Source organism: Uranotaenia lowii, chromosome 3 (genome assembly GCF_029784155.1).
Source record: "Uranotaenia lowii strain MFRU-FL chromosome 3, ASM2978415v1, whole genome shotgun sequence".
Taxonomy (NCBI): domain Eukaryota; kingdom Metazoa; phylum Arthropoda; class Insecta; order Diptera; family Culicidae; genus Uranotaenia; species Uranotaenia lowii.
In genome coordinates, this window is record NC_073693.1 from 330,708,198 (window position 1) to 330,722,091 (window position 13,894).

The 13,894-nt window shown below is 36.2% G+C and overlaps 1 protein-coding gene and 1 long non-coding RNA gene across 2 annotated transcripts in view; one reads left to right on the forward strand and one right to left on the reverse strand.

The window, feature by feature from the left end:
* LOC129758735 (uncharacterized) overlaps positions 1-13,894 on the reverse strand; it is a 265,463-nt gene that overhangs the window by 181,324 nt on the left and 70,245 nt on the right. The gene's annotated exons all lie outside the window — the stretch shown is intronic.
* Positions 9,067-13,894, forward strand: part of LOC129758727 (U3 small nucleolar RNA-associated protein 14 homolog C-like) — a 138,447-nt gene continuing 133,619 nt past the window's right edge. Inside the window, 5 exon segments of the mRNA XM_055756331.1 lie at positions 9,067-9,422; positions 9,583-9,788; positions 9,791-9,983; positions 9,986-10,587; positions 10,772-12,572. Coding sequence (XP_055612306.1) covers positions 9,137-9,422; positions 9,583-9,788; positions 9,791-9,983; positions 9,986-10,587; positions 10,772-11,863 — 2,379 coding nt within the window. The 5' untranslated portion in view covers positions 9,067-9,136 and the 3' untranslated portion in view covers positions 11,864-12,572.

The window sequence follows — 13,894 nt, forward strand, 5'->3', positions numbered from 1 at the left end:
AGAGATTAAAAAAAATAGTATACTCAAAGGCGCTTAAAATTAGCTTTTGAAAGTAATGGACCAAACAAAACTGAGCTTACAGAATACAGGCTTGAGGTTGTAAGAGGTAGCAGTACAAAGTTGAACAAATAAATAAAAACAAATAAAAAAATCACGATTAAAAAAGGAACTTTTACTTTAAAATTTTTTAAATAATGATTGGAGTTTTAATTTTATTACAAATATTCAAGTTATTGCTTGAACAATCTGAAGTACTGTATTGCAGATACCAGTTAGGTTTTTTAATGGGCATGTTGTTCACAGGCGTGAAGTGTCAACATCAACCCGAGTATTACATTCAGGTTCTAGTACTTGAGTTGAGTGTTGTGAAAGCTACCCCAAATATACTACGTACTTCCTCATGCTTAATTTCTTTTTAAGGTTATTTCTCTTATAATTGGCATAATGTGTCTATTTGAACAACGATGTTTCAACATAAACCATTTGTAAAATCGCCTGTGTGTAGCACGCACACTCAATAAAAAATCAAATAAAAAAAGTTTAACTTACATGTGTTGCCCATAGACTTTCTTCTTAAGGTGGCTATCATTGTTTATGTTGCGGCTGCGATCACACATTCTCTATCCGAAGACTTTCTCTATGATAGATCTATTTCTCGGATATTCATCCGAGGTTTCGTCCGCTACTGCCACAAGAGAGATTCTTAGCTCAATTCGTTGTTACGTTGACGTCAACTCCAAAGGAACCCATCCATTCTAATAGATTAACGGTCTTTTCTTACAAATATGCAACTGTAAAAGAAGAAATATCGATAGTCAATAAGATTGAAATCAATATGATTTTAGGTGAATAATAGTAAATAGTCATTCTTACCTGCGCATCCAGCTCGTCAAACTCTTGGAATTTCGTAGGAAAATGTTCTGGTTCAGTTCATTAGCTAAGTGAGAAACTGATTAATCTATCTCTACTACACAAAGTGACCATACCCCTTGATTAAATTCGATTCCAGTTCCAGTGCTGTTGGTGGCTATCTCTGAATAAATTGCCACTAGTCCACAGAGATTTGCATAAAATCCGGTAAATTCCGGTGCATTGTTGAACAGGTTCCGCAACACTTCCTGGCACTTTTCACAGCGTGTTCTTAAACAGTTCTTCCGCTGCTGAAACTCCGAATGTTGCATTTTCCAAATTTACCCTGAAGCTTCGCAGGAACACTATCTGGAGCTAAGGGTAGCTTCCGGGTTTCGGTATGTCCATAATGCACTCAACGGAGAGGGGCGGTTCGAAGTCGCACCAGCATAGTTTGGTGATGACAACCATCGATCATGTCTGCATCCGGACGTTAGTGAGTACATTGCAGGGCATATGGTTTTTTCCTGGAATGATAAAAGTAGAAGGAACTTCCACATAACATTTTTTACAAATGAAATTATTACCTTTTCCGTAACTCCTCCCGGTAGCAGTTTTTCTGTCCACTGCAATCACACCGCTTTTGCTCTCTCTTGAGAACTCAACACAAGTTTGAAATTGGAGACAATCCGTCTTGTATACTATTGCAGTATTTGGCAATCAACTATTAAAACGTGAGGTTTACACTCCGATGGATTTCTGAGTTCTATTTGTAGCGCAAATTGCTCCATTTTTCCAGAACGTACCGAACGAACAGCCGAACAGCTGTTGGCAGGAAGAGCGACACACAGCAAAGGAAAAAAAAGTATATTGTGTTTCTGTTTTGATTATTACATTTCGCGTTGCGGCAATACACTGTGTTAAATCACACAGTTGCAAATACTTGAAAATTAAGGTGTGCAATGGAAAATTCAAGGCGCCACGTTTTTTTTTCGATCTTCCAAACTACGGTAAATGTCATGCTCATTTTATTTGCAGAGTATCTGCTATATAAATGATTTTTAATTTACTTTTAGTCAAACCCATTTATTTAAAGTCATAGATTAATAAATGCACGACTTGTGCTGAAAAATATTCTTCTTGCAACTTGTAAATAACTATTCATTATGTTTGTTTCGCTTCAATTAGGTTTTTATTTGCTGTGACAGAATTATAAAATCAATTCGGAGCTGAAAATGTTTATAATGTTTTTGATTTTTATTGGTGTTATTAAAAATGCCAAATTATTATATCATTTCGATGTCACATACTTTTGCAACGAAAATGATTAGTGCTTAAATTATGACTTATTATGGTTAGAAAACTTATTCTGAATCACTTTATGCCATTAGATTGACTTATTTGAAGTCTTGTTTTTTTTCTACTTTTCTAGATAGAAAAAAATAGAATTTTTAAATTATTATTTTTATGGCTACGAATTAGTTTTAAGAGCTTATTCTGTGGAGGATAGGAATGACAATTTTACCCCGAGAGGTACATTTCTTCAGCAATGTCACGTAGCCAAAATCTCTTTTTCAATTAAATATTTTGTTGTTATGCTGTCATTTTGGTTATACTTTATATTTAACGAAAATTAACCCTCTACTGCATGATTTGCCAGCAGATCGTGGCCTAGAGGATAGCATACTTGTCTTCTAAGCCAACGTTCATGAGATCGAATCCCGGTCGTGACATAACCTGGCACACATAGTATGATGAAGGTTGGCGGTTTTAGCATTAGTGAGATGCTAGCCGTGTATACCTTGGAATTGTACGCCTCAATGATGCAGCACTTGCATGTGGATGGATCTTTTCAAGGGAACTTAGATTGCACTTGGAGATTCAACCTAGTTATGTGTGTGCTCGTAGTGCTACCGGTAAACAACTGCAACTTCAACCGATAGTGCAGGGGTGTCAAGTAGCATAGCAAAGTAAAATTAATAACGCGGGGTAATACCACAATAGATCAACTTAATGGTCGCAGTGGACTCTCTCCCCAACAGGAAAAAAAAATGATTTGGGAAAAGAATTGAGAATTTATTTTTGGAAATAATTAAATCTATCACTAAATAAGTAAATTATCCATAAAATAAATATTTTGAAGTTTTAAAACTGAATTTCTTAATATTCACGATACTGCATTAAGCTAAATTATCTTAGAAAAAACTTAGGAAGCATGCGTGGTTTTGTAACAGTAGAGAGTTAAAGTTTTTTATTATCTTTTAAAACCCAACAAATAAAGCTGTCAGTTTGCTGCTGGGAAAAATAATTTTAACAATTTAGAACATAAACGAAGCTAGCTTATTTTTTCCAGACGACAAATTTTGTTACCTTATACTTTTTAAACATAGTTTTGGTCTCAGTTTGGTATTCTATTAAACATAATTATAGCTGTTTTTGTTTATGATAACTTTTAGATTCATTTTTAATCTTAGTTTGTATTCAGTATACGCCGAACAAAAATTAATAATATAAAATGATGATACCTTAATGACGCATGGTTTTGCTGTGAATGATAATTTAATAATAAATAATGCACCCATGACTGGATTCGTTGATTATTTTAAGTTCGATTAAAATTCAAGCACCTTATTGAAATTGATTTTTCGTCGCAAAAAACTCAATACCAAATCGTGCTATCATTTTGATCTCACTTTTCATATATAAGAAAATATATGAAACCAAAACGATACCTTATTTAGCTTTCGCAATAAAATCTGCACCTAATAGTGCTATCATTTTGTTATTAATACCTCATTTAGGTATTAGTTTGCCTTCAAATTTTAGCATTTTGATACTTTAATGAAACCTAATTTTGGCATCGTGAAAAATGCGATACTAAATTATGCTATCATGTTGGCATTGATAGCTCATTTTGGTTGATGTTTGCTATCGATTTAGGCATCAAAGTCTGCTCGGGATGCTCGTTTATTTTTTCGTTTCCTTTCTCCCGTCTTCGTGTGCAAAATAGCTTTGAGATATTACCACCCACTGCGCCCGTCTGCCAAGCAAGAATTTGTGCTGACTTCTCAAAATTCAGAAACTAGTTCACTGTTTTATTTATCATATTTTTGCACCGCCAATGCAGTGACACCACTAGAACCGGTATGAAATTTGCTTTCTTTTGCATATAGTTTTATTGCATAAACATTACGCTAACGAACTCAAAATCCAGTGCAAAGCTGAGCTTAGGTGTAGGAATTGTCTTAGAAAATCCAGATTCATAAAAAGTTTGAAAAACGGCTACCTTTGAAAAGTCGTCATAACTTATGTACTTCGTATTTTAAAAATCTAAAGATGCCAAAATGTGACAAATTACGTCTACTTTTCAATTCACTTTTTCAAAATTTTCTACTGTAACAGGAACAGCTTTGGCGGTTGATTGATTGAAAAATACGGGTTTTACACAACTTTTTTACATTTTTTGTGGCCATGATCTTAGAAAATTTTTTAAAAAAATTTCCATATGTGCAACATATAGCTTCTAACTTCAGCTTTCTCAGGCACTAAGTGAAATTTTTTTCGAGCACTTAATAACTGATTTACAACCTTTTTCCTGAAGCATGTTTTTTCATAAAATTTTTCTTGTACTGTAAATAACTTTAAAGTTATTGATTGTAGCTGAATATTGTCTGAGAAACATATTTGAGTCGAATTATAAGCTTTTCAAAACTATAAATTTGGAAGAAATGGGTTGAGAAACAAGGGAGTTTTAGCGAAAACGGTGTTTGCCGTCATTTGACCGCTCGCGGTATGAATAGGTATACCACATACGTTATTCGAAAACCGTAACACTTAAAAAAAATTTAAAAACGCAAAAATACTTGCATTTCAAAAACAAAAAAAGTCCTGTCGTTAAATTTGCGAAAAAACAATTATATAAGGCGTAATCATCGTTTAAAGTTCAAAAACCGTCATTTGACCGCCTCCGGTACGTTTAGTGTTAAATATTATTTTATTATTTTTTATTAATTCATCGAACATGAAAGTTTAAATGAATAGTAAAAACACGGTCAAATTGAATTAAAAATTCTGGATTGGCGTATACGACGAACAAAACGACTAAAAGGTTCTCCAAACTGGTATAGATGTTCAGTATCCCGGAACAAACGCATCATTGCACTTAATGGCTCATTGAAGCCGTACGAAGTTCGGTGATTTTGACTTGCGAGTAACGAATTAGATCGTAGATTTCTCGATGGGGTACTGAAGCTTATCAAACTTAGCAGCTTAGGCGATTGCACTTCTCCGTTCATTATTTTTGCGATATATGCGGGTCTTTCGGCGGCATACGAGAGTATCGAGACCCAAGAGCTGACATCGGTCTGGATAAGCAGGAAGATCTTCGGGATGGCGCCAGGGCAGGTGCCTCAAAGCGAATCTGATTAACCGCTTCTGAACACTCTATTCGCAGAATCCAACTTAACTGGTAAGGGGCCCAGACAATGGAAGCATGTTCAATCACTGACCTGACGAGGGCACAGTACAGTGACTTCAAGCATAGAGGATTTGTGAAATCACGTGCCACTTTGGTGATGAATCCGAGTTGACGATTAGCTTTGTTGATGACTGCAGAGCGTTGACTGTTAAACGTGAGTTGCGAATCAAGTATTACTCCAAGGTCATTTACCTCAGAAACCCGGTTCAAAATCTGGTTGCCGATGTTATAATCGTAAAGGAGTGGCGTTTTACCTCGATGGAATGTTATGACAGTGCATTTCGAAACACTAACGGACAGTTTGTTTAGTTTACACCAATCTCCGAAACGATGCAACAGCACTTGAAGACGAACGCAATCAGCAGTAGTTTCAACGGGAACAAATATTTTTAAATCATCAGCGTATCCAATTTTGGTTCCGTCGTCTAAGCTGAGAATTAGATCATTAAAAAATAGCGCAAACAATAGAGGTCCCAAGTTACTTCCTTGAGGAACGCCAGATTGATTCGTGAAGGGAAAAGATATGCTATTGCCAAGCCTTATTCTTATGCATCGCTCAGTAAGAAATGAGTTCAGCCAGACAGTCATGTTGTTATGGATTCCAAGCTTGGCCAGCTTAGCTAGAAGAATTCCATGATCAATTGTGTCGAATGCAGCTTTGATGTCGGTGTATACCGCGTCAACTTGTTTTTTCTTTTCCAATTGGTTCAAACAAAAAGATATGTATTCCAAAAGATTCGAAGAAACCGATCTGCCTGGCATGAACCCGTGCTGTTCGATGGCTATATACTGCGATGAGGCGCGTAAAAGGGCATCACTTACAATTATTTCAAATAATTTTGATCCTGCTGACAAACTGGTAATGCCACGATATTGTTTCACGTTACGACGTTCGCCATTGTTAAAGACCGGAAACATTTCCACATGTCAGGAAATTTACGTTGCTGAAACGACTGGTTGAAGATTTGAGCTAGGGGCAATGACACAGCTCCGATGCAACGACAGTAAACAACAGAAGGAATTCCATCGGGCCCAGGAGCAAACGACGTTTTAAGTTTCCTTGCCGCAGACTCGATTGTTTCTCGATTTACTGTAAACGTATTGAAGTCAATCGCATCAACCGGAACGTGAAGAGTTGCTTTGTTGCGCTCGAGGGAAGAAAACAAATACGAACTCATTGGTGGAATTCTGCAAAGATTCATGCTATTAAACTCATAAACAATTCTTTTCTTGTACCTACTTTAGAAATTCAACAGTTTTTATGTTTCTTCGTATTGAATTGGTAATAAATTTTTTTAAACGAACACAAACACATACAGGATCTCAATGAAATTTGATGTTTCCTCGAAGAGATTCCTTTTTTTCAACTCTGAGCGAACATCTTACAAAGGCTGTGTGGCAGCGACCTAAAGAACTGCCACTGCCACTGGGATACTGGTCCATGTCGTACTAGGCGACTTATCCAGTACTTCCCAGATACGTTTATCTCATATTTCTGCCTGTATATATTAAAAGTTTTTCTTTTCTCAAATAGTTTAAATTGTTATCAGATATTGACATCCACTTAGAAAATATCCTGCAGCGGATAAACATTCATTCCCGGGGGACCAATCCGGAAGGTGCAGGAAAAAACAGCGGAAGGAACCTCAATTCAATCAAAGTAAGTTTTAATATTTTTCCAATATTGATATCATTCACGCAGCGAAAAGATTTTTTATTTCAAAGGAAAGTGCAGCGAAAACAAAGGAAAATTTCCTTTGATTTTGGGATAAATATTTTTTTTTGTTTCAAATGCATTTTCGTTTGTTTCAAAGAATTTTTCTTTTGAAAAATCCTTGATTCAAAATATTGATACTTTGAAACAAAAAACAGTTCTTTTGATTCAAAGTTGCTTTGTTTTGCCACAAGGTAATTTTATTTAGATTTAAAAGCATTTATTCATTGAACCATTTTCTATTTATTCCAATTCCAAGTTCAAAATTATTCGTTTCGAAAAATTAATTCTTTCTTTCAAAAATTATTTATTTGAAACAAAACCATAATTCATTGATTCAAATAAAACAGGAGATTGAATCGAAAAAATGAATTTTTTTGAATCAAAGTCAGTTTTGTTTTGTTTCAAAATCAAAATCTCTGCGTGTTGTCATGATTTTACCGAATACTTTTATTTTTTTCCAGGGCCGTGGCCATAACTTCCCCCAGTAAGCCTCGAATTTCCGACCACGAAATCATTCGTCCTGGCTGCAGCCATAATCCATTTCGTGGCAACGGATTATTTTCTGGTTGGCCTGATCGAATTTTCGGGTCAGAACCAAACAATCATATTCATGGTCGAGTAGAAGCGTAATTTTATTGATATATCTATGGATTTTTCTGCGTGTAACGACCCAAACTTGTTAATTTTACGGAATTAATAGAAGATTTAATGTTGTAATCTAATCAGGGGCCGTTCAGATACCACGTGGACAGAAAAATGAGATTTTTGACCCCCTCCCCCCTCTCCGTGGACAAGCGTGGACATTTGGCAAATCCCTACCCCCCTCCCCGGATGTCCACGTGGACAGATTTGAAATAGTTTTTTTTTTCAAAAACCTATAATTTGACATTTAAAAAACATCAGTATTTTCCTTTTTGTTATTGAAATGATTAAAAAAAAAAAACAATGAGAATATCCTGATATAAAATAATTTTAAAATTTTTAAATTTCTAAATTATCATATTTATTGACTTGCATGTGGGCTACTTATTATTTAAACTTACTGGAAAGCTTTGCGATTTTAAGATTTTGATTTAAACCTAGGTCAGGAAAATATAAATTCGCTGCAACATTTTTGCAGCATTTTTTCACTTTTCGACAGAAAAACGAGCACTTTTTGAAAAGATTTGTAATCGTTCATGATAAAAATTTTCCCGGAACTAATCAAAATCAAGAAAGCTATTGTTCAGTTAGATGAGACATGCTACGTTTGGTGAAACTCTCTCAAAGACTTACAAACAATTTTAAGAATGTTCATTCTAGTGAAACAAAATTTGATACCTGCTTACTGGTCGATGATTTAATCAGATATATTTAAACATCTCAATATTTATTCATCTTGAAAAAATATTTTGAAAGTAAGTATGTCCACGTGCACATGACCCGAACCCCCACCCCCCTCTCCGTGGACAAGCGTGGACATTTCCATACCCCCCTCCCCCCCCTCCCCCCTAAGTTGTCCACGTGGTATGTGGACAGCCCCTCATTAATTTAATGTTTGTAATTCATTGAAAGAATATTGAAAACGCCACAAGGGTCAAACAAGTAAAATTTCATAATCTTCATAATGGGTTTAAAACAGGGATGCCAAAAGTGCTCTGTTGAAATGTCTGACCTATAAAGAGACTATAGTAAACATATAGGCTCGTTAGTCTGACCTATTATCAAAAGATTATAGGCCTTTTTGCTTATACAAAACTGCAAAATAACAGATTGTGTTTTTAAATCAAACACAAGAATGCTTTAAACGTTTAATAGAGTAAAACTTTGAATAAAATGATCCAATTTTAAGACGAATTTTTCAATTTTAAATTTTTCTATTCTTAATCAAAAATCAAATTCAATGTTTGTGGCATCACTTGTTGATACCGTTAAAATTGAGAGTAAACCGCTCGCGAGAGAATCAAGAGAGAACGAATAACAGAACTGAAACAAACTGTCAACAAAACGTAAACAAAAACTTCATTCATAAGTTGCACGTGTTGGGCGGCAGCGCACAATATTTGCCGCATTGATTGGGACCCTTTTTATTATTTGAAATCCGCAACAAAACGATGGTTGCCGAGCGGGATTCTCCGGTGATGTCCGAGAGTGATGAGCCCGAGGATTCCGCAGCGCACCGGAAGCTGTTGGACGGAATTTTCAGCACCGTCCGGTCGCAACACGTTGGTAAAGCAGTTAGAACCGAGCCGGCTATTAAACGTACCGAATTTAGCCTGGTGAAAAGCTCGTTTGGGACGGAGCAGGATGAAGACCAACAGCCGAAGGGAACAACGGGTGCCGTCAAGTTGGACGATTTGTTGGGAATTTTGAAGAAGACTAACCGGCACACGGAAGTAGGTAAGGAATGCTAGATTTGTTAATTTTTAAAATTCAGATTTCAGAACTTGGATCTCAAAACTCATTGAGTAGACTTGAGTTTGAATCTGTTTTTGATGATAAAAAGTTTCTGATAATAGATATTCTTGAATCTGAAATAATATTGGGTTTTTATTCTCAGAAAAAGAGCTACGTCAAGTCACCAAGAAGCAAAAAATCTTAAGGAAACCGCTGGAAAAACCAGTAGCCGATCGTATTCAACGGGAAACGCTCTACGGCAATGCACAGAAAAAGTTGGACAAATGGGAACCCATCATTACGGCCAGCGAGGTAGCTCCGCAGACAGTTTTTCCACTGCAGTACAGTCGTGTCGGTTTGGCCAATGAAGTGCCCGGAAGTTGTCCCAATATCGGGTTAAATCCGACCTAATGAAGGCTATGGAAGAGCTAGATAAGAAGTATCAACAGGAGGACTCTGGTGACGAGGCAGAAGAGGACAAGTACACTTTAACTCTGGAAGAAATGCGTGAAAAGCGCAAGGAAGCTGCTAAACAGAAGATTCGTGAATCGTATCAAATCGCCAAGGCAGAAGGAAAAATAAAATAAAAAGTAAGAAGTTTCACAAGCTTATAAAGCGGGAGAAAATACGTGCCCAGATTAAACAGTTTGAGGAGCTCCAGAAAACCGATCCGGAAGCGGCTTTGAAACAGTTGGAACTGATAGAAAAGCAAAGATTCCAGGAAAGGGCCACTTTGCGTCATAAAAATACCGGTGCTTGGGCAAAGAACATGCAGATCAGAGCCATGTACGATATGGATGTACGCAAGGAGCTATCCGAACAGCTTTCTATTGGTCGGGAGTTGATGGCCAAACGAGTTGGATCCTTGGAAGATGACGAAGAGTCATCCGAAGCCGGTGAGGAGGGAATGGAATTAGAGGAGCAGACAGTCGATGGTAATCCGTGGGTTCAGAAACCGGGAAAGCATGAAGAGGAAGCTAATCTGGAGTATTCCAGTGGTTATCGGAAGTACTGGGAACAGCGGAATCAAGTAACGAAGGAACGTGAGAAGTTGGCTCAATCAAATGGGGACGAGAGCGATGGGGAGAATGATGTGGAAGATGAAAATGGTGAGGAATCAGAAGAAGGATCAGAAGAGGACGAACAGTTGGAGGTTTTCAAAAAGAAGGTAAGGTTACTTTTGCCTACTAAAACTTAAGCTTTGCCGTGAAAGAAATAGAAGTTTTCGGAATGCATGAGTTTGGAATATTTTAATTTGCATCCCCTGATTACTGCTTTTAATGATCTTTAACAGATTTTTGTACATTCTAGGCACAATCCATATCACTAATCGATTTCTTAAAATCTTTCAGATTCGAAAAACCAAAGCGATTTCCACTACCTCTTGGCAGGAGGAAGACGCAGACGATTCAAATAGCGGCCCAGTAACCGCGAAAAAGAAAGCTTCAATCGTCGGTAAAAAGAAACGTAAAGCATCGTCAAAATCTAAGGAACTTTACTTGGAGGAGATGTTCGACGATGCCGAAGATCGGCTGCAGGAACAGGTCAAGCAAAAGCTTTCCAAAATCAGACGCGAAGCAGAACCCGTTAAGAAAAAGAAAAAGAAAGCTGGCAAAGATAAAAAGAAGGAAACGTCGAATGGGTTGGATTTCAAGAAGAAAGCCTCGATGGCCGATGCAGATGTGGAACTGGATGAGGGCGGTGGTGATCAGAATGCGAATAAACTGAACATTCCTAGTGTTCCAATAGATGTTCCGTTTGAGAAAAACCAGCAACCTAAAGAAACTGCCATCGACCCGAATCAGTTTGTTCAGATGAAACCGAAACATTTACTGAATGCCTTGCCTGATATGACCACCGGAGGTGATCTTTCGGATGACGAAGATCCCGAACATAGTCGGAGACTTACAATTGCCGAGGCCTTCGCAGATGAAGACATCGTTGCCGACTTCGAAAAGGAAAAAGAAGACGAACGGGAACGCAATAAACCGAAAGAAGTAGACCTTAAATTACCGGGTTGGGGCTCATGGGGTGGTTCCGGAATTAGGCAGCGGAAAACCCCTCATCCACGTAGGAAAATGTTCAAAGCTCCTCCGGTACTTCCTCGGAGAGATGATAATAAGGGTCGAGTAATCATCAATGAAGATGCCGTTAATAAAAAGCTTGGAGAACATTTGGTCAACGAGCTTCCGTTCCCATTTGTGACGGTGAAGGATTACGAAGCATCCCTCAGGGCACCACTGGGCAGAACTTTCGTACCGGAGACGGCTCATTCTACTTTGGTTGAGCCTAGGGTTGTCACTAAAATTGGCGCCGTTATCGAACCTATGAAGAAAGACATTCTTATGAAGGATACTGACAAAGTTTTCAAAGTAGGTGGCAAAATGTACAACGGTGCGGTGAAAAAATATGAGCAGTTTCTTAAAACAAAGGGTACAGTTTGATTTAACGTTTATAGAATTTTATAAATTGTTTAAATGTAAAAAAATAAACAGTTTTTTATTTGTCGTCAGAAATTTCACTCATTTTTACTCTAAATTTAAAATTATCGTACCTATATCAACTTTTGTAGTAAAGAGTTTCTTTTTTCACTTTTGATAAAAATCTCTAAAATACATGTGCTGGTAGTGCTGCTTAATCTTTCCACTTTACACAAATAAATCCGAACCCAGAATCAATCATAAATGCGGCTCGGCCCTTATCAGCATCGATAATGAAGATATGCATGTTCCCCACACAGTGGATGATAAAATAAAAGTGAAACAGGCCAACCCGCCAAGATTCTTGTAGCCGCAGGCCGTAGCCGGATTTGCACACCCGTTTCATGTGTTCAGCATATCAGTCAGTCAGTCATTTAGTGAGCTGCCAACGAATGCAATTGTGGTGTGAACAGAATCGAAGCTCGCGTTTACCATGGACTGGTTTTAAATGTAGTCTGTACTACGATACGATACCTATCGAGTGGTGACTGACGTTGCGCGTGACGGACGACGATCGATTGCTGACTCCAGTGATTTGTGGATTACCTGATTCAAGTGGGAACTTGAGAGCTGAGATCGAGAATCGTTCGTTTCCGGTCGATTTGGATTGGTGAAGTCTAGTTGCCCCGGATCTAGTAGGACGCGGAAACAATGGGGTGTTGCTGCAGTAGCTGTAAGTGAATCAGTGAACGTTAACCAATTAAATGTGACTCACACGCTGTACTAGGAAAGATGTGACATGGTTATATCACGTTTTTCATAGACGAATAAGGGTTTTCTATGACAAATCGCTGGATTAGATTTTCAATTTTAAAATATTATCTCGATATTCAACACAAGAATTCAGATTTCTGTTCATCAATTGTCAGTTCAGTTTCAAAAATCAGAATCCGAATAAAGAGTTCATATTCAAAAGTTAGACCTAGATGGGATTCAAAATTCAAATTTTGAATGTGAAAAGTGACAAAAATGCGTCACTAATAATAATGAGAAAAGTGAACAAAAATTATAAAAATAAAAAAAAATAACACAATAAAAATGACTTTAAAGAGATTTAAAAACAAAATTGTAAAATGACCAACATGCCACAAATGGCAAAAAAAAAACCCAAATCACAAAAGAAACCCCAAATGAAATAAAGACAAAAGGCAATAAATACAACAATGACAAAAAAATATGACAAAAATGACAATATGATAAAATGACAAAAATGACAATATGATACAATGACAAAAATGACAAAAATGACAAAAATGACAAAAATGACAAAAATGACAAAAATGACAAAAATGACAAAAATGACAAAAATGACAAAAATGACAAAAATGACAAAAATGACAAAAATGAAAAAAATGACAAAAATGACAAAAATGACAAAAATGACAAAATGGCAGAAAAGACAAAAAAGACAAAAATGACAAAAATGACAAAACTGACAAAAATGACAAAAATTACAATAATTACAAAAATGACAAAAATGACAAAATTACTAAAATTTAAAAAAAATACAAAAATGACAAAAATGACAAAAATGAAAAAAATGACAAAAATGACAAAAATGACAAAAATGACAAAGCGACAAAAATGACAAAAAATGACAAAAATTACAAAAATGACAAAAATGACAAAAATGACAAAAATGACAAAAATGACAAAAATGACAAAAATGACAAAAATGACAAAAATGACAAAAATGACAAAATGACAAAAATGACAAAAATTACAAAAATGACAAAAATGACAAAAATGACAAAAATGACAAAAATGACAAAAATGACAAAAATGACAAAAATGACAAAAATGACAAAAATGACAAAAATGACAAAAATGACAAAAATGACAAAAATGACAAAATGGCAGAAAAGACAAAAAAGACAAAAATGACAAAAATGACAAAACTGACAAAAATGACAAAAATTACAATAATTACAAAAATGACAAAATTACTAAAATTTAAAAAAAATACAAAAATGACAAAAATGACAAAAATGAAAA